Source organism: Aptenodytes patagonicus, chromosome 18 (assembly GCF_965638725.1).
Source record: "Aptenodytes patagonicus chromosome 18, bAptPat1.pri.cur, whole genome shotgun sequence".
In the NCBI taxonomy this organism is placed as follows: domain Eukaryota; kingdom Metazoa; phylum Chordata; class Aves; order Sphenisciformes; family Spheniscidae; genus Aptenodytes; species Aptenodytes patagonicus.
In genome coordinates this window covers 9,048,840-9,072,919 of record NC_134966.1, presented here as the reverse complement: position 1 = coordinate 9,072,919, position 24,080 = coordinate 9,048,840, and the positions used below count along the sequence as shown (strand labels likewise).

Genomic DNA, 24,080 nt, shown 5'->3' with positions numbered 1-24,080 from the left:
GCCACTGGGGACTCAGACATGTGGTTAAGTTACTGACACACACTAAGTCACGATGCATCAGCTGAGCTGCAGTAGTCGACTGGGCGCACTCCTTTCCCTTGGCAAACATGAGGTAAGAGTCCTTAGTTTAAATCTCAGTGAAATACATAGAGCTAACACACTTTGCATCATGTTTGGGGTTGGGTTGGAGATGTGCAAATGGCTGGTTACTGTGGCTCAGATGACAAGTAGTAATACATCGTGTTGTAGTCACTGAATTGCGTGTCAAAGCCCCTAGTCACAAGTCCCATTTTATCCCAGTGAAGTAATTTTATTTTCTGTCAGGGGACAGGCAGATCTCAAAAATAAGGATGAATTGTGCTAGGTTTCTGCTAGAGTAGCATGAGAGCTGGGCACGTATTCATGAGGCCTGTCCATCTGCTGTTTCAGAAAAAGGGAGTGAAGCGGAAAGCAGACACAACAACCCCCACCACCTCCGCGATCACTGCCAGCCGAAGCGAGTCGCCCACGCCCCTCTCGGACCCCAAGCAGGCCAAAATCATCGCTCGACGGGAGAGCGGCGGCCGGCCCATCAAACCACCAAAGAAAGACCTTGAAGATGGAGAGGTCCCCCAGCATGCAGGGAAGAAGGGCAAACTCTCTGAGCACCTCAAGTACTGTGACAGCATTCTCAAGGAGATGCTCTCGAAGAAGCATGCAGCCTATGCATGGCCCTTTTACAAGCCTGTTGATGCAGAGGCCTTGGAATTACATGACTATCATGATATTATCAAACACCCCATGGATCTCAGTACTGTTAAAGTACGTCCGCATTTACCACCTCTTTTGCAGGGTGTCACAGCCCTCTGGTTGCAGAGGACTGGCTCCTTCTGGGGGAGGGGGAAGGGACAAGGGTGGAAAACTGAACCTATTTGGATATCATCTGGATATTTTTATATTTTGTTTCCTTCCCCTCTCCTTTTTTCCCCGTAACCTGGGACATCTTTTTTTCTGCCCTGCAAAGCAGACTGTACAATGGCATCCTCTCCTCTTTGTGGATAGTCCGGCTATTTAAACTTGTGTCCTTGGGATTGTGTTGCACTCTGAGAAGAAGAGGTGCTGTATTTCATAGGATTCGATTGATAGTATCCCATTTCCAGAAACTGCTGCCTGCCTACTTGTTGGCATGATGTGTGGTCCAGATAGGCTTACGCTGAGCAATTCCACCCGGAACGTGATGATCACCTGGTACTCGGGGAGGGGAGGAAATACCGTGATGCTTGTGTGGTTCATGCTTGGCTCTTCAAGAGCTTAGCTTAGTATGGTCCAATATTAAAGGTGTTTTTCCCAGTAGACTGGGAGGTTTCTCTGAATCCCTCCTAAATATCCATGGAGCAAAGCTGTGGTTTTTTTCTAGTTCTCATCTTCTGCTTGTCAGCCGGCCATTGGAATCAGTGTTGGTGGAGGTGAGACTTTCTTCCATGTGCAGGAAGTTAAGGTATTTCTGCTGGCTTTCGTTAGTGTGCCAGAAGGGTTTTGCTGCCATCTGAGCCAATGCCTGGGATTGTCTAAATGCCCAGGTGACAAAAGGGCAGCTGCGTTCATGATTCCTTTCATGTTCCTTGGCAAATCCTACGCAGTACCTGGAAGCAGTGTGTCGTGCTCTGATATGCCATGCCATTCAGCCATGATGCTGCAAAGGTTCTTACTACAGCTGCAACATTTTTACGAGTATTTTAGTTGCATTATTTAGTGGTGAGAGAATAGTTGTCATGGTCTGTGCATTGAGGATTAGACCAGGAGTTACCAGTGTCTGATTTTTAATTGTTGTTTTGATGCTATGGTCCTGGGCAAGTTTCCCTACAGCTCTGTGCAGCTCTGTGCCATAGTTTTCCCAGTCATAAAATGGAGATAATAATTAACCTACCTCACAGGGCTGTTGTGAGGACAGATACCTGGAAGGCACTATCTAAGTACTAATTATTATTATTATTATTGATTGGGTTTGTATAGAAAAGACCATCTCTGAGTTGGCAAAAGCATTGGAAGCAGGCTCTGGTGGAGCTAGGCTTGGAGACCATTCTTCTGAGCTTGCAGTGCCCTTGCTTTGTTTATAAAAGCCAGCGCAACGTGCAGTATTTTTGACTTGCAATTAAGCTGAGCTGTGTTAAAGGCCTACAGCAATTTCCTGGGAGGAGAAGAGGGCAAGACGAAGGGTGAGTTGAGCTGCAGGCAAGATGAGGGAGCCTGAAATACAGTGGTAAAAGCAGGAGAAATGGCTAGGTTGAACATGCTAGTCTGCAAAGCTGGCTACCTGACTTTAATCTTCTGCTGATAGAGGAAGGTTCCAGTGTTTTCTTGTGTAAGTTTCCATTTTCTCTTGCTCTTGAGTGTCGATGAGGAAGGAAGAAGCTCCCCTCAGTTTTGGTACTGCAGTGCATTTGCCATCCTGCTGATTTTGGATGCCCAGTGCTGAAGACCCACTTAATCCTTGTACACTGTTTTAACTATATGACTTGCTGTCAAGGTCGGCTCACTTCAATTTGCGTTGGAGTTGCTCTTCTCCACCAACTTGGATGTCCATCCACATGGCTTGGATCATAGGCTAATGGATAATTCAGCTTAGTCAGGAGGCCTGCCCCTTGCTAAAAGCAGGGTCACTTACGCACTCTGATCTGCTCCCTTCCAGGGGTCACCACCTTCTCAGCTGAGTGGGTCTGACCTTGCTCCTCTGATGCCAGTGAGTGGGCTGGGAGCAGGAGCAGGTTGCAGATGGGGTTTCTGGTGTTCTTCTGTAAGTCATATCAGAGGTGCAGTACTTGAGTGGCATCAGGAACCTTCATATACGATGTTCTGTTTACTGTGCATGTGGTTACATTTGTCCATGCTTATCATAGGCTACACGTCAAAATCTGTTTTAAGAGTCTATAAACTGGACAGTAGCTTTAAAGGAATTTCAAAGTATGTCTGATTTGCAGAAATGACTGAGATGGGAAGAAGCATCTCTTCCTGAGTGCAACTGTTCTTTTTGTTACCACATTAGAGTGATGAAGTGTTATTGATAGCCTTTTCTCTGCTGGTCTTGTGAACACAAGTCGTTAGATGATCACATCCTAGATGAACTCATTCAGTTACTGTACTGACATTAGTGGGACTGCTGGTAAACCTAGTCCTTTCAGACCTATTCTCAGCTCAGTCACATTGCCTTGACTTCCTAGGGATGCTGTGGGTCTCCAGGGATACCTGCAGCCTGGTAGATCAAGCCCTGGGTGAATGCAGTAAGATTAGAGATGGAGAGAGTGAAATCCTGATTGTCAAAGCTGGTCTTTCCATGTCTGGTTAGGTGGCTTCTTATTGCAAGGGATTCTGTGCTGTATTCTGCAAAATCTAGGTGAAAAACTGATTTCTTGGGTTGGTGACTTCTTCACACTTAAATCTCTTTATAGTCCTAACTTCATTCTTTTAAAAAGTGTACATCTCTGATTGCACTTTCTCTGCAAGTGCAGGTGATACTCTCCCTCTGTACCTTACTAGTGTAGGACAGAAAACTGGTCTCCACTGGAGACCCAGTGGAGTCTTTTACATGCAAAGACTCTGGACTTGTCTTTCCACGTGGTAGGATTTTTCTTAATAAACTTGTTCGAAGTGCTGTCTGGTATTGTTTTTTTATGGAGTGTTTTATTATCATTGCTCTTGGCCTGTAGATCATAGTGTGACTTCTCTGAGATGCAGTCTATAATATGTTAACTGCATGGAACAGAAACCTGCCATTTGCAGGCAGTGTAATTCTCCAGTGTCAGGAGCTTTCTCTGTGGCTCTGAAAGGTTTTAGATTTAATTCTGCACAAGTGACAATGGCTGTAGTAAAGCAGCGCAACTAATGGCCTTCAAACTAACCTTGAAGGAATTATGTGAGAAAGTGAAACATAAGCGTTGCTGCAGCTATAATAGATTCCCCAATATCTGGTTGCTTGTCACTTTGGTTCTCTGGTTATATGAGGTTTGATTTTCTTCAGAGAATATCCTTCACATCCAGGAGCATTTTTTTTTTTTCAGGCTGTGCACCCAGCAGAGGTGTGCTTCAGGAGGATGTGGAGATTTTCTCTGTGTGCAGTGGAGGAGGCAGGTTGACTCATGACCGTGCTGGTGGCAGGTGAGAGGTGGAGGGGCTGTAGCTGAGCTTGTTGCAGCCAGGAGCAGAGGGGTGTGCTGGAGTGCCGTGCCGGAGCTAGGACTGAGAGTGGGGAGAGCTGAAGGGACAGGATCGATGAGCTCATCTCCACCTCAATTCTCTGATAGTCATCACAGAGGGGGAAAGAGCAGAACTGCTTGGAGTAGAGAGAGGAAAGGATGAAAGCATGGGGGAACAGGGAGGCAGAGGCATGGGTTACACTTTAAAAACTGTCAGCAGCCCTAACTCCCCATAGTAGGTGAAACGCTTGCTATGAAGCTGTAGCAGCACCGTGCTTCCGCTGTCCTGTCCACAGGCAGACAGGGCCCACTTGCAGTACGTTCATGTCCCCCTCTCTGATGCTGGGGAGCTTTGGCATGGGGAGGCAGGGTGCTGTGCCCGTGATGGGGCTGGGGGGAACCTGGAGCGCCTCTTCTCCCACTCCGTCCTCTGGCTGCCGGGTCACAGCAGCAGCAATGTGGATGTGTCTGTCTTTGGTTTACTTGGTGGTGAACAAGCAACAGTCCTCGCCATGCAAAAGGATTTATACAAGGTGTTTATACTTTTGGAATAAAGCGCTACCTCCAGGGATCTAACTATGCTTGCTGGTTAATATCCTTGTAGTGAATTGCTGTGGTTTCAGAGCAGCTGAGTTCAGGGTCTTGAATGTGAGGAGACATTCTTTGGGGGAATTTTTAAAGATTTCTTTAGTTGCACCTATTTTAGAGTACAAATGCAGCTTCACAAAGCAGCTGCTCTTGTTGAGGCAGTTTCTGTAAGGTGCAGTTAGGCCCCCAGAAATCAGGCTAAGTCCTCATTAGCTGGTAGAGATGGATTTTTCTCTGCTAAAGTCGCTGGATCTGTGTGGCCCTGTCCCTCGTCAGCACCTGCCCTGATGCCATGCCCAAGGCATGTGCTTTGAGGACAGATTGATGTCCAGTTTAGTCTTGGAGAGGAGAAAATGGAAAGGAGACGTATTAGATCTTCAAATGTGTAAAAGATTGCTGCAAGAAGGGAGGGAACAAAGTTTTCTCTGCATCCTCTTTAGGCAGGTCAAGGCTTACCTTAGAGCAAGAGACACATTAGAAATTTGTTTCCTAATGTCTAAACATTAAAGAATATTAAACAATCGATTTGATTGCTGAGGGAAAAATGAGATTGCTGTGATAGATATTGCGTAGGGCAGAGAATGGACTAGCTGGCCTCCCAGCACCTCTGCCAGTCCTGCTTCTCTGACTCCTGATTTGCAATTGTAAATCTAAGAACTTTTTTTAAGCAGCTGGATACCTCAAAGTGAATTTGTAACCAAAGATATTCCAGCCCACCAATTTAGAGTCCTTTTTTTTTTTTCTTCCTTTTGTTAAGGTAATTATTCTTTACAAGAAAACAAAACAAAAATCCACAGATTAAAACTGTTGGGCTAGAAAACTGTTTGGTTTGGATGAAAGCGAAGCCTCAGACACTGAAATGTATTTCATAGGCAGTAATCAGCCACTGAACATGCCAAACAAATGTAAGTGCATCAAAAAGGCCTTTCATGCAGTAAGGCTTATTTAAAAATAAATGGGCCCTTTCGTTTGAACATATGTTTTGCTTTGGAATTGGCCTGAGATGCTTTTCAAACAAACAGCTCTCCTTCAGACAGGAGAAGCACAAACCTACTTCCCTTCCCGTCTTTGTGCTGTGGCTCAGAGGCTTTCTCCTAGCTTATTCCCCAAGAGAATGAGGTCTCCTGACAAAAGTTTGACAGATGTCTGGCTGCAGCACAGCAGGGAGTAAGGCTGCGGGGACGTCACCACCCGGTGTGCAGGTCCCTCTGAAGCTGCATCCCTGGAGGTGAAATTCTGCCCTATTCAGAACAAAAACAGTTTTAGGAGTCATTGCAGTGTTTCAAGATAGTTACAAGGTCTACCGTGTAGCTGTGAAGTATCGGTAGCTTCCATTGAACGAATGGGAATTTTGCTTGCGTTAAGGCTTCTAGCGTGGGTTACAGACCCTAAGCACCCCTGCTTTCTGCTCGGATGGGGGATGTGTCTTCCCCAATCACATTTGCAGCCTGTCTGCAAGTCAGCCCCTTCCCTTCACTGGGGGATACAGGTGCACAAGACATACAAAATGGAGGCCTGCAAGCATTTGGCAAACAGAGAATTTCTTTAAACCCAGGTCTTTTAAATGCAAATGAAATCTAGTGTTAGCTGCTTTTTCCTTTTGGTAGGAGTAATTGAGCTAAGTTTTATACATAGTAGTAATATGCATAAAATCAATTAAGTTCTAGGAATGCTATAAACTGTTCTCTAAACCCAAGTCGTTCAGTCCCAAACAGCAGGAGAAATGGACAAAAGTGAGAGCTGAAAAATGAGAGAAAGGAACAAGGTGCAAATATTTAGCTCCTGATACTTATCCTCACTACACTAGGAAATAACATTATGAATAGGTTCATAAAGGGTGAATTCTGTATCCATTCTCTGTCAGTTGGACTTTTAAATCAAGAGTAGGTGTTGTAGTTTAACTGTAAATGCCTATCTTGCTGTAGGAATCACCAAACAAAATTCATGCCCTGTGTTAGCAGGAAGTCAGAGTTTAGATGGTTGTGATCCTTTGGCCCTTTCAGATTTACAGGGCAAATATACCCAGGCAGCATGTAGAAGTACATGCTTAAGGTATTGCTGTAATTATAACTTGGTTGTTTGTTGACTCTTGCCCTTCCTGTCCATGAGCCTTGTTTACATTAGTTTCTGATCCAGCAAACCCTTTTTCTAAACTACTCTCTTTTCTAATAGGATGTGGACCCTGGCAGGTTTATATAGCACTACTTAGAAAAAGAAAACAACCCAAATTTAGAATCTTAAAGTGTTTAAACTGTTATGGAGCAATATCAACTTCTTTGGTTGTCTGGTGTGTGTTTGCTTGCTTGTTTTTAAAAGCAGAAACTCTGAATGTTATTTAGGAACCAATAAGCCAGATCAAACTACTGTTCTCTTAGACAAATGTGATTTTTGAGGCTGTTCTGAGCTGTCTCCAAGATGCACGTGTCCTCCTTGCAGTTGCTACAAATGTCTTTTGCTTATGGCTTTTTCTTCCCTTTCCCTTTGGCTTGTTTGTTTGCAGAAAAAAATGGACAGTCGGGAATACCAGGATGCACAAGGTTTTGCAGCAGATATTCGGTTAATGTTCTCTAATTGTTACAAGTACAATCCTCCAGACCACGAAGTGGTAGCCATGGCCAGGAAGCTACAGGTAAAGGTGTTGGCAAATGCGTCTTCCAGAGTACGTTTAGTTCAGCTACAAGGTGTCGATTCAGAGATCCAGGCATGGATCTGCTCTTGGCACCAACAAGGGAGAGTTGGTGATTCCTCCAGCCCTTGGAAAGAGCCACGTTCTCTGCTGCAGAACTGTTGTGCTCTTCACATGGCATGGCCCAACGCCACATTCCGCTCCTAAAATGTTATATTCATTGCTGTATAAAGTAACGGGAGAATTTTCTTGGGCTTACAGAATATGTATGCCCATCTGTACGTTATTATTTACTTGTACAGCACCTTGTGTAGTGCAGTAAGACCCTGACCCATGGTGGGGTGTCAGGTGTGTTTAAAAGGCCAAAATGTGGTCTTGGTGGCTGAGGCTCCTTTTATCACCAGTTTTCCCCCCCCTTTTTTGTAGGATGTCTTTGAGATGAGGTTTGCAAAGATGCCTGATGAGCCTGCAGAGGCCCCACCCCCACCTCCACCAACAGCACCAGTGGTGAGCAAAAGCACAGAGAGCAGTCACAGCAGTGAGGAGAGCTCTTCCGACTCGGATAGCTCGGACTCAGAAGAAGAGCGAGCGACTCGGCTGGCGGAGCTCCAGGAGCAGGTATTGCAATGGCCAAGCTGTGTGTCTGTGCAGTAGAAGGGGCGTAGCAGGAGGAAGGGTTTAATTTTGTTCTTAAAAATCCCATCTAGGCTGAGATGCAGCAAAGCAATCTCCCCTTCTGCTAGCTAAAGGGGAAGAATGCTCAGCTGTGAAATAAGTGCATGTTTGACGTTAATTTTCTTCGAGATAGCCATTCTTGGTGCTGATGCTCTGTGCTTCCTTCTGGGATCCTAGAGTATGAATGAAGGTGCAGACAATACTAGAGATCTGGGAAGAACAGAGACACCCATTTTGTATGAGAGGTCAGGCATAACAAAATCTGTCACAAGCTCCCTGTGGGATATTGTCCCCCTGTACCCCGTCTGTAGAAGTGAGCTGTTTTGACTGTTGTGGTTGCAAATGATTAAGCCATGGTCTTTCTTATTATGCAGGTATACAATGCCAGATGCTACAGTGCTTACATGTGCTACTGTAATACAACAAAGCATTAATAAAATAGCTTATCTGGTGTCTCAAAGCAAGTTAGTAGGAGAGCCAAGAAGTGAATCCAGGATTCCAGAGGCCATGTTGTCAGTACTCTGGACGGAGCTATTAAGATTAATTTTTATTTGCCCCTATAAAACAAGAATGATGTTTTCATTTGAGCCAACTTCTGTACGCTTGCACTGCATTTTTTAAAGAATTTCAAATCAAGCAATGTCTCCTGAGTTCAATCACTAGACTGCTTGATCATTGCCTTTGGGATATACTTACATGTCAGGATGTAGAAGAAGGGTATGTGGAGGCATCGGTTATCTTGCCTTGAAGTCTGATTTATTTTCTCACTGTTGTCCCTCAGCTAAAGGCCGTCCATGAGCAGCTAGCTGCATTGTCACAAGCGCCAGTGAACAAACCAAAGAAAAAAAAAGAGAAGAAGGAAAAAGAGAAGAAAAAGAAAGATAAAGAGAAGGAAAAAGAAAAGCACAAAGTAAAAGCTGAGGAGGAGAAGAAACCCAAGGTGGCTCAACCACCAAAACAAACCCAACAGAAGAAAGCCCCAGCTAAGAAAGCAAACAGCACGACCACAGCTAACAGGTGAGAGCCTGCTTTCTGCAAGTTGCCTTAAGGGGAATGCCAAGAGCTTCCAGCCCAGTTCTGCTGTCCCTCCTCTCCCTGTTGAATTCCTGGTGAAGCTCGGTTGTCAGAGCAGTTAATTTGCTGTTGAATAGTGTCCCCATTCCCAGACAACTCCAGGGAGTCTCTAAGTTAGAGCTGGCAGTGGAACCATCCTATTTCCACTGTCCAACTCAGAATCCCTGCCTGATCACTCTCAGATAAGGTTTTGCTTTTTGCCTTTTGTGCAGCCGGCAAGAACATGCCATTTCATTGCTTGCCCCCCTGCTGCTACATGGGCTTGTTGACATGCCTCACAGGGCTGAAATATAATAGGAGTAGAACAGCTGATCTCAGATTTCTGAACTTTTTCAGAAGTTGTGGTGCTGTTTGAGCCATCTGGCTAGAGGTTCAAAGCCAAGAGCATTGGGACGTTCGTTACAAGGGGAGTAGAAAAATGAGTTCATTCCTGCTATATACCCATGAATGTTTCCGTGCTTGCCAACCCCCCCCAGGCAGCCCAAGAAAGGAGGCAAACAGGCATCTGCAACCTACGATTCAGACGAGGAGGAGGAAGGTCTGCCCATGACCTATGATGAGAAACGACAACTCAGCTTGGACATCAACCGCCTGCCTGGGGAGAAGCTGGGCAGGGTGGTGCACATCATCCAGTCGCGGGAACCTTCCCTCAGAGACTCCAATCCTGATGAGATAGAAATAGATTTTGAAACATTGAAGCCCACAACTTTACGAGAACTGGAGAGATACGTGAAATCTTGTTTACAGAAAAAACAAAGGAAACCATTTTGTAAGTTACCTCCTGGGGCACGTGTTCCCCCACCAGCTCTTGGGCTCAGCTTTGGAGTCAGGGCATGTGTGTTGGGATTCTCTTATCCAGCTGTTGGGTATGTGATGACAGGGATTTTTAGAGATTGTTTTCTCCCATGAAAATGTACAGAAACTTTCTACTTTTTCTGTTGTTTCTTCTCATGATGTCATGCCGTGGAGACCTGGAGGGCTATCGTGTTCCTCTACAAGACCCCTGTGATGCCTTTATTACTTACGTAGAATCTAGAAGGCACTGTAAAGGTTTCAGTCTCATTGTGTTGGGTGTTATGTGCACTTGTCTAGAAGGATCAGTTTCTTATCCTGAATAGTTTAGCATCTAATTAGGAAGGAAATAAAAAGCGTGGTTGGGATCTGAAACACCAAGGGAATAAATGACTTGCACAAAGTTACCTGGGCAACCCGTGGATTCTGGGTGTAAGTGTCTGAGTTGTATATTCACCTCAGAACTGCTCTTCCTAGATGGCCTGATCACCTTATTACCCTCAGTCTCTATCAGATCAGAGGATTAATGTTAATGCGCTGCCGAGTGTACGGTACAGTATGGGATGGACTTTTCTCTGTGCCTCATCCACAGAGAGTGAATTGTTGCGGTCCCTTGAGAGTTTAGCTCCAGCTGAATAGCAATAGGATCACTTACCTGAAGTGGTCCTGGCTCTGTCCATCTGCTTGTTGGTTAAGAGGGAGTTGTCCTGTTAAGAGTATAACACAATAGCTACTCGCAACTCTTGCAGAGCACCTCCATTTCTTCACCACAGGATTTTCAGGTAGGCCTAAGCAAAGCTCAGACTTTGACCCTTCTTTTTGCTTTTTAATATGTTACTTTGATCCCCTCCCCTCCTCCCCCCCCACCCCCTCCCCCCCGAGCCCTGCACTGTTGAAATAGCTCAGGAAAAGATCTTCAGAGTGGTTAGGAATAAGAACCATTCTTTTGTTTTGGAACCAAAGCATAGAGTAACGCAGACAACCTCAGATGTCCGTCCGTCCACTCCTCTGAGACTGGTATGCCCTGGGCTGGCAGGCCGGCATGCCTGATCCCAGCCGGACTCTCCTGCTGTCCGGTGTCTATTGCAATGCTTAGTGTTCAGGGGCGTACCCTCTTAGGACTGTGCTTTCCAGATTTCTTTTTTTTTTTTTTTTTTAAATCATTGCTTTAAAACAGCACACAGAAACGTAGGTATTTCCTTGCTGGATCGGGCAAAATATCTGGCCCCTGTTTTGTGCTTCTGATACTGACCAACACCTGTGTTCAATTACTCCTTCTTTGGAGGGATATTTCTTCTGCTCAGAAGAATGAGTATTGCTGGTACTTCTCATCATTTCCATCCTAACTGATGCAGCTACTTTCCTGTTGTCTGCCAGCCTTTGCCTCAGTTGTTTTTTAATTTGTCCTTTTTGTTTTGTTTTATATTTAAAGCAACATAAAACACATTATATTCTTGCGTGAGGTATCATAAGTTTTAATGGCAGATGCTACTTCTGACAACCTTTAATGGGACACTTTATTTTACAGGGCAGAAAACCCATGTAACAATTCTGTAATTACAAATGTGTAACTATTGACCATATAACTGGCTGGTAAGTAACCTGTAACTACAAGGTTATTACATGGATATTTCTATCTTCTAAAATACTTTCCAGAAGGTCTGTCTTAAAAAGTGCATGTTACAGGATGATGGTGATTGGATGATCTAGACAACTTCATGTGTTGTCCTCTATCTGGGATGTGTAGTTGCTGTGTGGTCACTTGATCTTAGCGGTGTCACTGCAGAGCGGTCACACAGATTTACATGCCCTGTAAAATAGTGATGTCCACTCTTTTTTGCCTGCAACCATGCAGTTTCAGAAATTGTGCATTCCTCCTCCACAGCTGCAAGTGGGAAAAAGCAAGCAGCAAAGTCAAAAGAAGAGTTAGCTCAGGAAAAGAAGAAAGAACTAGAAAAACGGTTACAGGACGTCAGTGGGCAGCTAAACAACAACAAGAAACCTGCAAAGAAAGGTAAAGGCTTTGGTTTTACTGTGCTAACAATGCCCGAAAAGTTGTGTATGTAGATAGACTTCCTCACTGAGGCAAAACTACTGCCGCCTTGTAGCCTTGGATTTATCTCTGTGACAATTACCCCAGTTGGTCACTAGTGTCGGGGTACAGCCAGTTACTGCTGGGCACTGAGCTACTGTGTGGGGGCTGCTTTGGTCCCTGTCCAGGTGGAAGCTCTCCTGGGTGGTAAATGTGAGGTGTCTTGGAGGCAATTCATCCTTCAGAGGGAGAAGGATCTTCTCTTCTGTGTTAGCCTGTGCAGGACTGTGTGTACAGACCAGTACCGCGGAGCATCTAGCAGGTGATTTTTCTCCATTGTGGGATTAAAAAAAGCCCAAGCCCCCACGTAGTGCAATAGTGTGAAAGATGGTACAAAAGGTTCTTCCAGTGCAAACTAAGCTTCTTCCGGCTTCACGCAAGTCAGGCAGGATTTTCTTGTGTTCAGAGGTTGCGCTGAAGCACGAGGCTGTGAACACAGCTCCCCAGGTGCTCTGTGCCGTCTCACCATAAGCACCGTAGGGCCACGGAGGACATTGCCCTCCCGTAGGGCTCCTGTGCGGAACCCAAACTTTTGTGGTCACCTGCAGCCTGAGAAACCTTGCCATCCACTGATGCGACAGGCCTTGTTGCAGCGAGCAAAGGCTGCGGGTAAATAAGCTGCCCAGGCAAAACGAAGTTGTGAATGAAGCCGTGGAGGATGAAGGCTGTGGGCCTTCGCTTTCAGTTCCTTGCAAGTAACCACATCACTGCCTTCTTCCCCGCAGAGAAATCCAGCTCGGCTCCCTCCGGAGGCCCTTCCCGGCTCAGCAGCAGCAGCTCCTCCGAGTCTGGGAGCAGCAGCTCCAGTGGCTCCAGCTCAGACAGCAGCGATTCAGAATGAGTTACGGACACTTACACACAAAACACAAAATGGACATCACCCTCACCGATGTTCTGCAGTGTTCCTCTCTCTCCTTAATATACTGCTCTTGTTCCACGGTGGTCAGGTTTTTTCCCTCTCTCTTTCTCTGACCGTTTTATTTTATTTTTTAATTCAGTGTTATAAAAGGTATCTTCCATTTTTTTGGGGGGCGCTCTTTTAATAGGTCAAAGATCTTTGCGTGTGCGTGTGTGTGTGACTAGACTTTATGACAAATAGTTCCCTTTGCATAAAGTCTCTAAAATACATTTTAACTGAAGAAGATTGGTTGAAAATGGAAGAACTTTGAACTCTTAGCAGGAGATAAATAGAAGGTTCTGCAAGGTTTCTAGTACATTTCCCTCCCGCCCCTTCCCTCTCCCCACAAAAATGTTCTCTTTTAATAAGCCTGCCTGGCTCACACAAGGTAAAAAAAAAACCAACAACTTTTTTTAAAGAAATCTCTGTAAAATGGTACTGTATCTGAAAGATGTTAGCTTTTGAACTAGTTGGTGTATTTGTTATTAGCACTAGTATTCTTAATCTCAAAGTCTACAGTGTGATGAAAATGCCAGATGCTATCATCTTTTTACATAAAAACAAAAAAAAAAAAACCAAAAAAATTCTCATGTACTGTGGATTGCTAACATGCTTTTTTTTTTAATCTTGGTAGAGGCATAGGCACCTGTTCAGGAAGGTATTTAAGCATGAACTTAACTTTAAGCACATGAGCAATAGAAGTGGTTGCATTTCTTGTTTTTTCCACTCAAAATTTTGATTTTTCTCGGGGATACGTTGGGAAGAAGGGAGCAAGGGACACTCAAGTTTCTTGGGAATGTTATTTTTCACATCGTACAGATAATTTCCAGGAAATTGACACACTCTATGAAAGTTTTCATTTAATTGAAAACAGTTTTTGGCTGAAAGTTCTCAGCTGGACCTCAGAGTGATCCCTGCAGAGTGACCAAGGCAAGTCATGTGCTCGTTATTAGACACATGCTTAAGTACTTTCTCCATGACAAGCACCTCAGTCTGGGCTTAAAATAAAGGAGCACTTGAGCTCCAGCTGAGGCTGAGCTGGCAGGGGAATTGGAGAGGGATGTTGTGTGTGTTTTGTTTTTCAGTTTGTTTTTTTTTTCTCCTCCTTATTGTTTCAGTAGTGAGCTCCTAGAAAGGGAATGCTACTTCTGTGTCATGCAGGGTGCAGGTTTCCAGGCACTGAAATGCTTACCTCAATAAAAAGAAAAAACAGAAAAAAGAGATGAGGAAGAAAAAAAGAAAAATAGAGACAATTTTTTAAGGCTTGCAATTTTTTGAGTCCAGCCTATGTTTTGACCTGCACTGCTGCAATATGCTCTGTTTTCACTGTCCCTAATTTCATGTATATATAAGTCCTTTATTTATTAAACACCATTGGTCATTTAAAACATTTAAAAAAAATAACAAAAGCAAAGCTGCATTATGCAGACCAGCAGAAATGCAGACCAGCAGAAATGCAGACTTTTAATGTGGTTTGAACCAGATTAAAAAAAAAAAACCACAAAACAACAACAAAAAACCAAATAAAAATCTGAGACTTTTTATTTAAATCCAATGGACTTTATACCTACAGGTGCTACAGTCCAGTCTATCGTGTGTCTGGTGCTCTGTCATGTTTGGTGTGTTCATTTTTGCTTTTGTTTTTTCTCTTCTTTATCTTTTCACCCCAGCCCTCTTTTTTTCCCATTTTGTACAGATTTTGGAGACATACAGGTAGATGCAATTTCTTGATGCAGCACATTACTATTTTCTCTGTAATATTTCCAGAGGTCTTCCCCCCCCCCCTTTTTTTTTTTTTAGAACAGTGGGTTTTTTCTTTTATAATCCAATTTTAGGAAAACACCAGTTCTATAATTATATAAAATTTGTAATCTGAGGGGCAGAAATTTATTGTAAATTCTTAACTTTTTATTGTAAAGAAAAAATATACAGAGTTTAACAGGAAGTTATGCCTTTCCCTCTCCCAGCACCAGCCCCTAAGGCTGCCTCTCTACTGTGGGGTAGCCCTAAAATTCACCCTGCTGTGGTCTCTAATAATGGTTTGCCAGAGGCCCCGTGGTGCAGATTGCACCAGCTTTTATTTTTCACATAGGTGAGTGGCCCTGGAGGACTCCTCAGCCCCAGCACACGATTTTCATTGCACGCTCAGCCTCCAAGAGCTAGGACAGGAGATCGCGTGCTGGGATGCGTGGTGTCTGGGGGATGTCCCGGTGCTGGAAAGCCGGGGAAGTGCAGGGCCAGCCTGTTATTAGCACTCCATGGTTTGCACTTCTAACTGCATCCACACTCAGCTGCCAGTCACTTACTGCCCATCGACTGAGGTTTTATTAGCTAGACACTTATGCATCTGTCTTTTAAAAAAAAAAATCTATCTTTCAAAGATCAGCATTTCAGAGTGTCCAGACGTGCGTCTCATACAGCTGACGTGGCTCTGTCTTTGTCTTATCTGTGTAGTAACAATAACAGACTCTGCACAGTTTGCTGTAGAAAGAATTCCCATTTTGTTGTTAAGGGCTGAGCACGCGATGCTGTGTTGCTGTAAGGCACCGAGTTCCTCCTGTAAGTTGCTGGGCATCTTTGGCTCATTTTGCAATCACCAGGGTGCTTGGCCTGTTGGCAGGAGGCTCTCAAGACTTCGCAGGTAGTTTCCCATAGTATTTGAAAATGGATGAACTAGGGTATTCTGACTCTTACTGAAATTAATCATTTTTCTTTTCCATTAACAATGGAGTTATTTTTAGTTCCTATATTTTTTTAAATTCTGCCCTTAAAAAAAATCTTCCCCTAGACAGATCCTTAGTAATATATTTTCAGAATTTACTATGAGGAAATGTAATATACACCTAATTAAGAGCTTAGGGGTTTTTTTAATGGAGTTGGGTTTCATCTGTGTTTCTCCTATCGTCTGAGACTTGCATTATCAAAACCAACTAGTATTTTAATTAAAATAATTGCGACCAATTCAATACCATGACAACTTGGATAATCAAGCTCCCAGTTTTCCCCCCGCTTGAAACCTTTTCCCGTGTGCATTAACCTGAGCTATGCTGTTTGGTGTAGCGTGGTGGTCGCTCTGGACAAAACACGCTCCTGTGCAGAGAACAAACCGCAGCCGGTGTTGGAGGCAATAGCAGCCTGCCCGGCAGCCGCTCTCGCCAGCATCGCCACCACACAAAGCCCGGGGACCTGGCTCTGCAGCGTGCCACCATCCTCCGACGCTGGGGGCAACCCTGTTGACCACGGCCAGGGTACAGACGTTCCTCTGGGACGCATAGCTCTGTCCCACTGAAATCAGTGGAAAGGTTAGAGCCAAAGGGTTGGGGAACAAGCGTGAAGTGATGGAAAGGGGCCTGGCCTGGGACTGTCTGCAGTGCCGGAGGAGGATCCCTGTTCTAGTTGGCAAACCTGTCCTAGCTTGGGGATTTGCAAGGAAAACAAGCAACCAAACCCACCAAGGAATATGAAGAACCACCTACGTATCTTTGATATACCCAGCTGCGACTTGGGCTACCATTTAGTGGGAAACTTTGTTCTTATGGAAAGTAAGGTGTTCCCTGTGAAATGGCAGTTCACAGGAGAAATCCATTTTGGCATGACCTTCATTTCAGGAAAGAAATTGGTGATTCTTCATTTCAAAATGTTGTTCTTAACTTTCTCATTTTCGCATTGTTTGTAGTGCTCATTATCTCCTGACATGTCAGTAGTGGTGCCTCTTGTATCTCCAGATCAGAGTGTCTCCAGGAAAGAAGAGATGTTTTCAGTCCATAGTAAGTAGCAGCAGCCCTTAATGAGTTGGAAACTGAAACAATAGAGCAGTTATTTAACTGAGTTTGTATTGCATGACATGTCAGTACAGATGTCATGAAGTAACTTTTAAAATGATCAAACATATAACATTTCAAATAACATTTTTAAACTTAAGAATAAAAAAAATTGAAATTTTTATGGTAGAATTTTTCTTGAACGAACAAAGTTTAACTTTGTTTTCCAGGGGAAACTTCACTGAAATCAGTATGATTTCTTATGTATACATACACACAAATAGTTTTATTGAAACTGTGTTTTCTGACTAATTCCTGTTTGACAAAACAATATCTGACCAGACCTGTTATCAATCAACCAGCATTACTGCACCTTTAAAAACTTTGTTAAACTTTATCTGATTGTAAGGTCAGCCCGCTTCTTGGCATACCATCAGATGTAGGCTCAGTGGGACCAGAGGGAGATCCGCATCCCATGGGCTCAGGCCCTGATCCATCTACTAAAGGAATCTGTTGCGTACAACAGTTTTCTGCTAACCAAATGTTGTCTACACAAAATCATTTCAGTTTTGTATTGATGTGATTTTAAACTTTCCTACCGACAGGGTTTGTAACTGTAGAACTGATATTTCAGGACTATGTAACTGTTGTTTGTGAGTGTGTGTATAATAGATGCACGCACCCACACCCACGCACATACACGAGCACGTGTGTGCGTGTATATATACAAATTAGTTACCCAGTGAGGTCTCTTTCATGTTCTCTATGTGGTAGAAGCAGACTGCAGTTACCTAATCTAGTTCTTTCTCTGTTTTGGGGACTCTTAGACCAGTTTTTAATTTTTTTCCTTGTTTTGAAAGGAATGATGTTTTTTAAAGTTGGGGTTGGAGCTAGGGGGAAGGGATCGGGGCGTGACAAAGAAAAACCACAACCTTTTTAGTACTGGATTTTAAAAAGACATATTCTCAAACATGAGCAGTTACCACTAGGGCTAACTGTGGGCAGGCTCTGCATTGCTGAAGATAAATTTAGGGCGAGGATTCATTACACTAGCAGCATTATCTTGCTTGTAAAACAATGAGATGCATTTTTTTAAAGAAATGGTATTTGCATATCTTTTTAAATGTCACTTTTTAAAAATAAACAAACCACCAGCTAGGATTTGACACAGGCCACTTAGAACTTACCCCTGATACTGGCATAACCAATCCAGAAAGATTTGTTGTTGTATTTTTGTTTTGTTTTTTGGGGTTTTTTTAATATTTAAAAAAAATGTTACTTTTCTGTATGATGTGCATGCAAATTTACCGTAACTCTTTTTCTTAAAACTTTTTAGTGCCATTTCTAGTATATTCCTGTAAATGTCAGTTACTGAAAAGAAATGAGTCAATGTAAGTAGTTTAGCTTGTTTATTGCAAATTGCTGGCCTCAAACACAACAGAATTAAAAAAAAGAGTTAGAAAGTAATCTTTGATGTTTCTGGTAATCATGGACCCTGGTCCTGGGGCATTTGTTTTGTTTTCATAATAAAAAGAAAAATTGTTTTGTGTGTGCAGTTTGATCCCATATTTTCCCCGCTCCTCTCCCTTTCCCTTTCCTCATCTCCTTTGTCAGGTGTTGCACTTGCTCCAGTTGAAAACCTGCAGGGCTTTGATCGAGCAGTCAGTTGAGTAGCATTGCTAAGAGACAAACATAAATATACTAAGAGCCCTAGTGCCACGAGTATGGAAATAATTTGGAAGTAATTTTGCAAGTCCAGCTGTTAGCTGATGGAGTGCCACACTAACGGGGCAAACTGCCTTCAGAGCAGGGGGCAAGCCTGGGGCACTGCCAGCTTGGCCTGGGGTCTCTGAATAACAGTTCAGTACCTGGCATTGACGTGCTCTAAATATACCTTTCTTTTGGTGAGGAAAGCATTCGGGCTGCTTTAATGCACCAGGACAGACAAGGAAGGACTTTTACCTAGAAGCCTACAATCGGAAGGGGTCTTAGTTTATGTGAGAATTGCATCCGATTGAGGTAAGTTCAGCTAAAAAAGAGATGAAAGTTTCACCCAGGTTTAATGCTGACTACTTTCAAGCCACCAGGACCTGAAGGAACCAGAGGGAATTTCTCACCAGCCCTGGCAGCGGCACCTGCTCCACCAGCCGGTGCTGCACACGCTGGCCCCGCAGCGATCCCAAGGCGACCAGGACATGGGAGACGCAGCTGGGAACGGGGGGGCCCGGACTGGCTGGTCACATTCACCGCAGAGTCTTGACATTTACTGTATGGTGGCCAAAATCTGTTTTGGTCACTGGAGACGATTCAGGTTGGTTTTGCTGTTCGCTTTCTCAGATGCATGCCGGATGGTTTATTTATAAGGTAAGGGTTAAAACAGCCAGGTTTCCCCTGGGTTAATCTTTCTCTAACCCTGTTCCTGCTCACTGGGTTTAAAAGCTGTGATCTCTAAGGTTTCAGTAAACCTGTTTTGCTTAGCTGTTGTATCAGTGTAGCTGTGTGTTGTACCAATGATACCCCCAAAGGAAATGTTTGTTCACCCTGTCCTCTCAAAATCTCCTGTGGGGCTGCCTCACAGGAGGATGTTTTCTTTAGCATTTACTAGTGAGTTATTTCTAGGTGCATCAAGCAGTGCTGCTTCTTAGAGACTTGGAGGAGGTTGAGGACAGGCAGAAGACAGTTGAGGTTCGGCTCACGCTGGTATCTGTAGCGATAGAGGTCATTGCATGTGTGACATCCAGAGGCTGTCCTCATCCCCGAGTGCACCGCTAAGACTTGATGAGGGCTGTTGGGCCTGGGAACCTGGAGGAGCCTCCTCCAGACATGGCCAGTCTTCGCAGGTAAAGTGGTGTGACTTTGGAGGGGGAGGTTACCCCCAGCCTCCCCAGTAACTAAGGTAATTCCCAACTGGGGAGAAACTGCCCATCTGCTGAGCTTTCCCTCTTCTGCCCGGGTGGGGATTGGGAGTGATAATAGCTGTAATCCTGACATGTGCCAAAGTGATTAACGTGCAGAAGAAAAACAGCAGCTCGCGATGATGCGTCCAAATGATTTTAATGCACTTTATCAAAGAGGCTACAACAGCATTTTAAACAAGTGCATCAACGCTACACAACTGGCTTACAGAAATGCTCGCTCATAGCAGCCACTCCACAAACCTGCTGTGACTAATGAGGACACACAGACATGGAAAATAGTACACTGACAGGGAGGGAAGAACAAGTCACACTCTTCTGTACTGTCATGTCCAGCCTCAATCCTGGAAGAATTTATGCACATACTTGAGTTTTTATTCTTGTACAGTCCAATTAACACTCTTCAAATAACTGAATTTTGGTTTACCAGCCACATAAACAAAAAGAGACTGATAATCAGCTTTCTTACTGAAATTAAAAAAAAAAAAAGTGTTTTTTCTATAAGAAAAGTAAAGAAAATGAACAGCTGGTTTTGGGGATGTGCTGTTCCTTAAAACTCCCGGAGTTCGCATGCTCCCCTGGGCTGGATTCCTCTCCAGGTCGCTTCTACCTGCAGTTTCCAGGGGAGCTCTGGGACCAGCCTCCTGCCCGCCTGTATCAATAATCACCCGTTTGCTCAGCCGAGAACTGGAGCCCTGGGTGGGTCACGCATCCCAGGCCATGCTCTACCTTAAGCCGCGCACTCAGTACAGGAGCACCGCTGCCAGCAGCTTTCAGAGTCTCGCTAGTTCTGTGAATCTTGTCGAATGCTTTTTCCCCAGTTAAAAAACGTTTATTCACCAAAATGTTTCTCAGCCAGAACTAGTGACGGCAAGATCAACGGGACTATTTGAGTGTGCAGAGCACTGCACAGGTCTGCGAAGCACTGAGGTCCATCAGCAGGTTTAGTTTTATGAGCACACACGTAAGGTACCAAACACCAACACATGCATAAATAGTACTTAAAAAAAAAAAACAGAATGAGCTGCCTATGGTTTGCAGTGCATACACGTGCTACGGATCAGGGCTGAGTACATCAAACCTCTACGATCTCGCGTTAAAACAGGTATGTTCTGCTCAGCACGCTGAATTCAGCAAACTTGAGTGTGTGTGTGGTAGCATTTAACCCACACGGGAGAGGTGGAAGAGAGTCGTCTTCACTGTACTAAAAAAAAAAAATAAAGTGCTTGAAAAATGCAAAAGAGGTTTTAGATAAATATAATAGAAGGTAATGACTGTGCCTAATTTTAGGCAGGTAAATAATCCATACTGAAGTCAACATCGAATACCGGTTTGCTTGAAGTTAAGCCTGTACCTAGGGGCTGCTGGATTAGGCGCCCAGGGCTGCAGGAGGATGTCCTAGGCAAGACCTAAAGGGAGTCTATGACTTCAGCCCAATGTTATGCTTTAATGCTGAACCCTGGGCGCATAATTAGCACCCCTGGAAGTGGTACTGCTTTGTTTTTAATAAAGATTTAGGTGCTTGCTGGGTTGAGTTTCTCAGCTTGATCTTGCCTTGAGCAAGTTGGGGATTCAGCTCTAACGGAAACAACCTGAAAGCAGTCTCTGTTCCCAAAAAGGGCAATTGTAGTATTTTTCCCTCCTAAAATCCTTCAGTTGGTTGAAACAAATGCTCCCAGACACAACTTTTAAAATACATGCACCAAATCCACTATCCAAACCAAATTAGAAGATAAACGCTTCCAAGCTACTGTGTGCATTAAAACTTAAATGCAAAGCAAACTTCAGTAGGCTGTTTTCTTCTGCAGCTGATCTCTGGGGGCAGGTACATGCTGTGTAGGAGTTTCCTCATGTGCTTTAGCAGGAGATGCGTGTATTTACAGGAGCTTTCTTCCTTGTTGCTTTCCTGGGCTTGTCCCTCCCTTTCAGGTGATTCGCTTGGTGATCCGTTCCCGAAGCGTGGGCTGGGAATCTACCTGCGTGAAGGGAGTCAGCTCCACCGACTCCAGAAGTCCTCTCTGTTATTTCCACGATACCAAACTGTGGCACCAGAAAGGGCCCTTTGCTTTGCACAGGATGAAACTGCAGCGCACCTTTCCTGCCAGGTGTTTTGAAGGCTCAGATGAAATTCTCCATACATTCTTTCCCTCTTTCCCTCCACAATAAACCACTTAATTACCTGGTTGTAAGAGACCACTTCCAGGGCAGTAATTAAAGGGAGACAGGGCAAGCAGAACAAGTAATGGCCGGGTAGTTTTGCAGATCACCTTCCTCAAATCTTAGCCTCGATGGAAATGGATCTGCGCTTGCCTCTCTCCCACCAGCATTCGCAGAGCTTTGGCAATGTGTAAGGACTAGCAAGTAAAAGTGCCTGCTGGGGATGGCTCCCAAATGACAGCGGGTGTTTCTCACGGTACACAAGCCACTTGCAAGCAACACATGGTCCAGCATGGACCCTGCCAAGATGCTAGGCAGCAAACACAGGCTCATGAGTTCCCGAGCAAGACTGTTTTCGTTATACACACTCAACGACATGCAAAATCTGATGCTACCAACAGCGAAAACAAACGTAAACTTCAGACAGCCTTTCTGGCCTATCCCGTACACACTGCTTTAGCCGCAGGTCTGTCGGTGCAAACCCATCTCCCCCAGCTTGATGCAAGTCTGGTTTGTCTCCACGTGTGGATTTCTAATGCAAAGCCACTGAAATTACATAATAGCACAAAACTTAGATTGCCCCGTGTCCCTGGAGACATCCAGCTTGTTTTTGTCCCGCACCAGGATGGCTTCGTTGCCGTACTGCGAGTACCACATGCTCCGACTCCGGCTCAGGTAAGTGTTGGGGGGGGCCGACTCCAGTTTTTGCTGCTGCTGCTGCCAGATGAGCAGAGAGGTGTCCCTGTACCGCAGCCGGGCGTAGCCCTCAGACAAGGCTTTTTCAGGCAGGGGCACCCTCCCGTTCATTACTTTGTCAGTCATCTGCTCAGGGGTAGTTTCAAAGACAACAGCTCCTTCCCGGCAGCTCCGAAATACACCCCGCTGGGTCGGTCCAGGTCGACTGCTGCTGCTTTGAGCTCAAGGGAGAACATCCCCAGTGGCACGGCTCTCGGGACCCACGAGCTGTTGGTCGATGTAAGCACCACTCAGGAGAGGGAGCAGGGACACGCGCGCCCGAAAATCACAGTGGGCAGCCTGGCCTTGCTTAAATAACAAGCCAGGACTTCCGAAAGCTTATCCAGTGGCGATGCTGCTACGTGTTTCATGTTGCAAAGGGACCACACGCACATGAGCTGCTTGTTGTTGAGAGTCCATGAAGTATCTCAACAGGCGTGAGTGGTGGCTCCACGGCGGTGGGCTTGCTCCACAGCCGGGCAGGACAGGCTGAGTGGCTCTGGACGAGTTTTGCTTCCCTGAAGAACGGATCCCGAAGCTGTGGGGCAGGCCTAAGAGGACAGACCTAAGAGGTCACCAGCGTCCAGGCCCGTGCATGAATTCTCCACCTCTGCTTCACGCTGATGCCAGACTGACGGCCGGGAGCTTAGCGAGTCAGGTACTCAGGGATGCAGGAGATGCTGCCTTCAGCCCCGGTTATGGTACCCGAGCTGGGGTACCCATCGCCTCCTGACAGCACCGCTTCAGGGCTTCAACCTGGGGGGGAATGGCAAGGCTCACCCCAAGGCCTGGCAGCGGGGGTCCCTGCCCTGCGAGGGCCCCCTTCCCGGCACCACCGTGCCCCCCACCTCCCGCCTGCCCTCCAGACCCCCCCGACCCCTTCCACCGGCACCGCACACCCGCCCACGGCCCCCCCCCCCGGGGGTTTCCTGCACCCTCCTGCCCCTGCACGCACCTCGTGGGGCACCCCCCACACACCCCTACGGGCCCCCCGAGGGCTCCCTGCACCACCACCCCCCCCCCCGCCCGTGCCCCCCGCCCCGCGCCGGCGCTGCCCGGCCCCACCGTGCCTGCGCTGCTCGGCCCGGCCCGGCTCGGCCCCGGCGCCGCTCGGCGGAGCAGCCGCGGAGGCGCCTCCCGAGCGCATCACGGCGGGAGGAGCCAGAGCAGCCGCCGGGAGCGGGGGGGGGGCCGCGGGCCGGGGCGGGCTGCAGCCCGGAGCACGGCAGTGGGGCTCCCCGGGCGGGGTGCGTGGGTCCGGGACACGGCAATGGGGCTCCCCGAGCGGGGTGCGTGGGTCCGGAGTATGGCAATGGAGCAACCCTAGTGGGGTGCGTGGGTCCGGGGCACGGCAGTGGAGCACTCCGAGTGGGGTGCGTGGGTCCGGAGCATGGCACTGGAGCAACCCTAGTGGGGTGCGTGGGTCCGGGGCACGGCAGTGGAGCACTCCGAGTGGGGTGCGTGGGTCCGGAGCATGGCAATGGAGCAACCCTAGTGGGGTGCGTGGGTCCGGGGCACGGCAGTGGGGCTCCCCACGCTGGCTATGTGGGTCCCACGGGTGTCAGCACCCTCTGGGTGCACAGAGCGTCTTAAAGGGA

At 46.0% G+C, this 24,080-nt stretch overlaps 2 protein-coding genes across 5 annotated transcripts in view; one reads left to right on the top strand and one right to left on the bottom strand.

The window, feature by feature from the left end:
- Window positions 1-12,953, top strand: part of BRD3 (bromodomain containing 3) — a 46,566-nt gene extending 33,613 nt beyond the window's left edge. For 2 of the 3 annotated variants that reach the window (XM_076355390.1, XM_076355389.1), the window contains 7 exons: window positions 430-801; window positions 7,258-7,386; window positions 7,810-8,001; window positions 8,840-9,075; window positions 9,609-9,901; window positions 11,810-11,938; window positions 12,742-12,953. In XM_076355390.1, the coding sequence (XP_076211505.1) occupies window positions 430-801; window positions 7,258-7,386; window positions 7,810-8,001; window positions 8,840-9,075; window positions 9,609-9,901; window positions 11,810-11,938; window positions 12,742-12,857 (1,467 nt within the window). In that variant the 3' untranslated portion in view covers window positions 12,858-12,953. The remainder of the gene's footprint in view (window positions 1-429; window positions 802-7,257; window positions 7,387-7,809; window positions 8,002-8,839; window positions 9,076-9,608; window positions 9,902-11,809; window positions 11,939-12,741) is intronic. The other variant, XM_076355391.1, reaches the window with a different exon arrangement.
- Window positions 12,954-19,713: 6,760 nt separating this feature from the next.
- BRD3OS (BRD3 opposite strand) lies at window positions 19,714-23,601 on the bottom strand. 2 transcript variants are annotated; one of them, XM_076355404.1, is made up of 2 exons: window positions 23,548-23,601; window positions 19,714-23,238 (listed from the first exon to the last, which is right to left on the bottom strand). In XM_076355404.1, exon 2 carries the CDS (start codon window positions 22,567-22,569, stop codon window positions 22,300-22,302), a length of 270 nt encoding a protein of 89 aa, XP_076211519.1. In that variant the 5' UTR covers window positions 22,570-23,238; window positions 23,548-23,601; the 3' UTR covers window positions 19,714-22,299. The 2 variants fall into 2 exon arrangements, with proteins under 2 accessions (XP_076211519.1, XP_076211520.1); XM_076355405.1 differs by having other exon boundaries at window positions 23,553-23,596.
- Window positions 23,602-24,080: the final 479 nt, after the last annotated feature.

What these genes read in the sequence shown, in the direction of transcription:
- BRD3OS (XM_076355404.1), bottom strand. Translation starts at nt 22,569, where the DNA reads ATGACTGACAAAGTAATGAACGGGAGGGTGCCCCTGCCTGAAAAAGCC.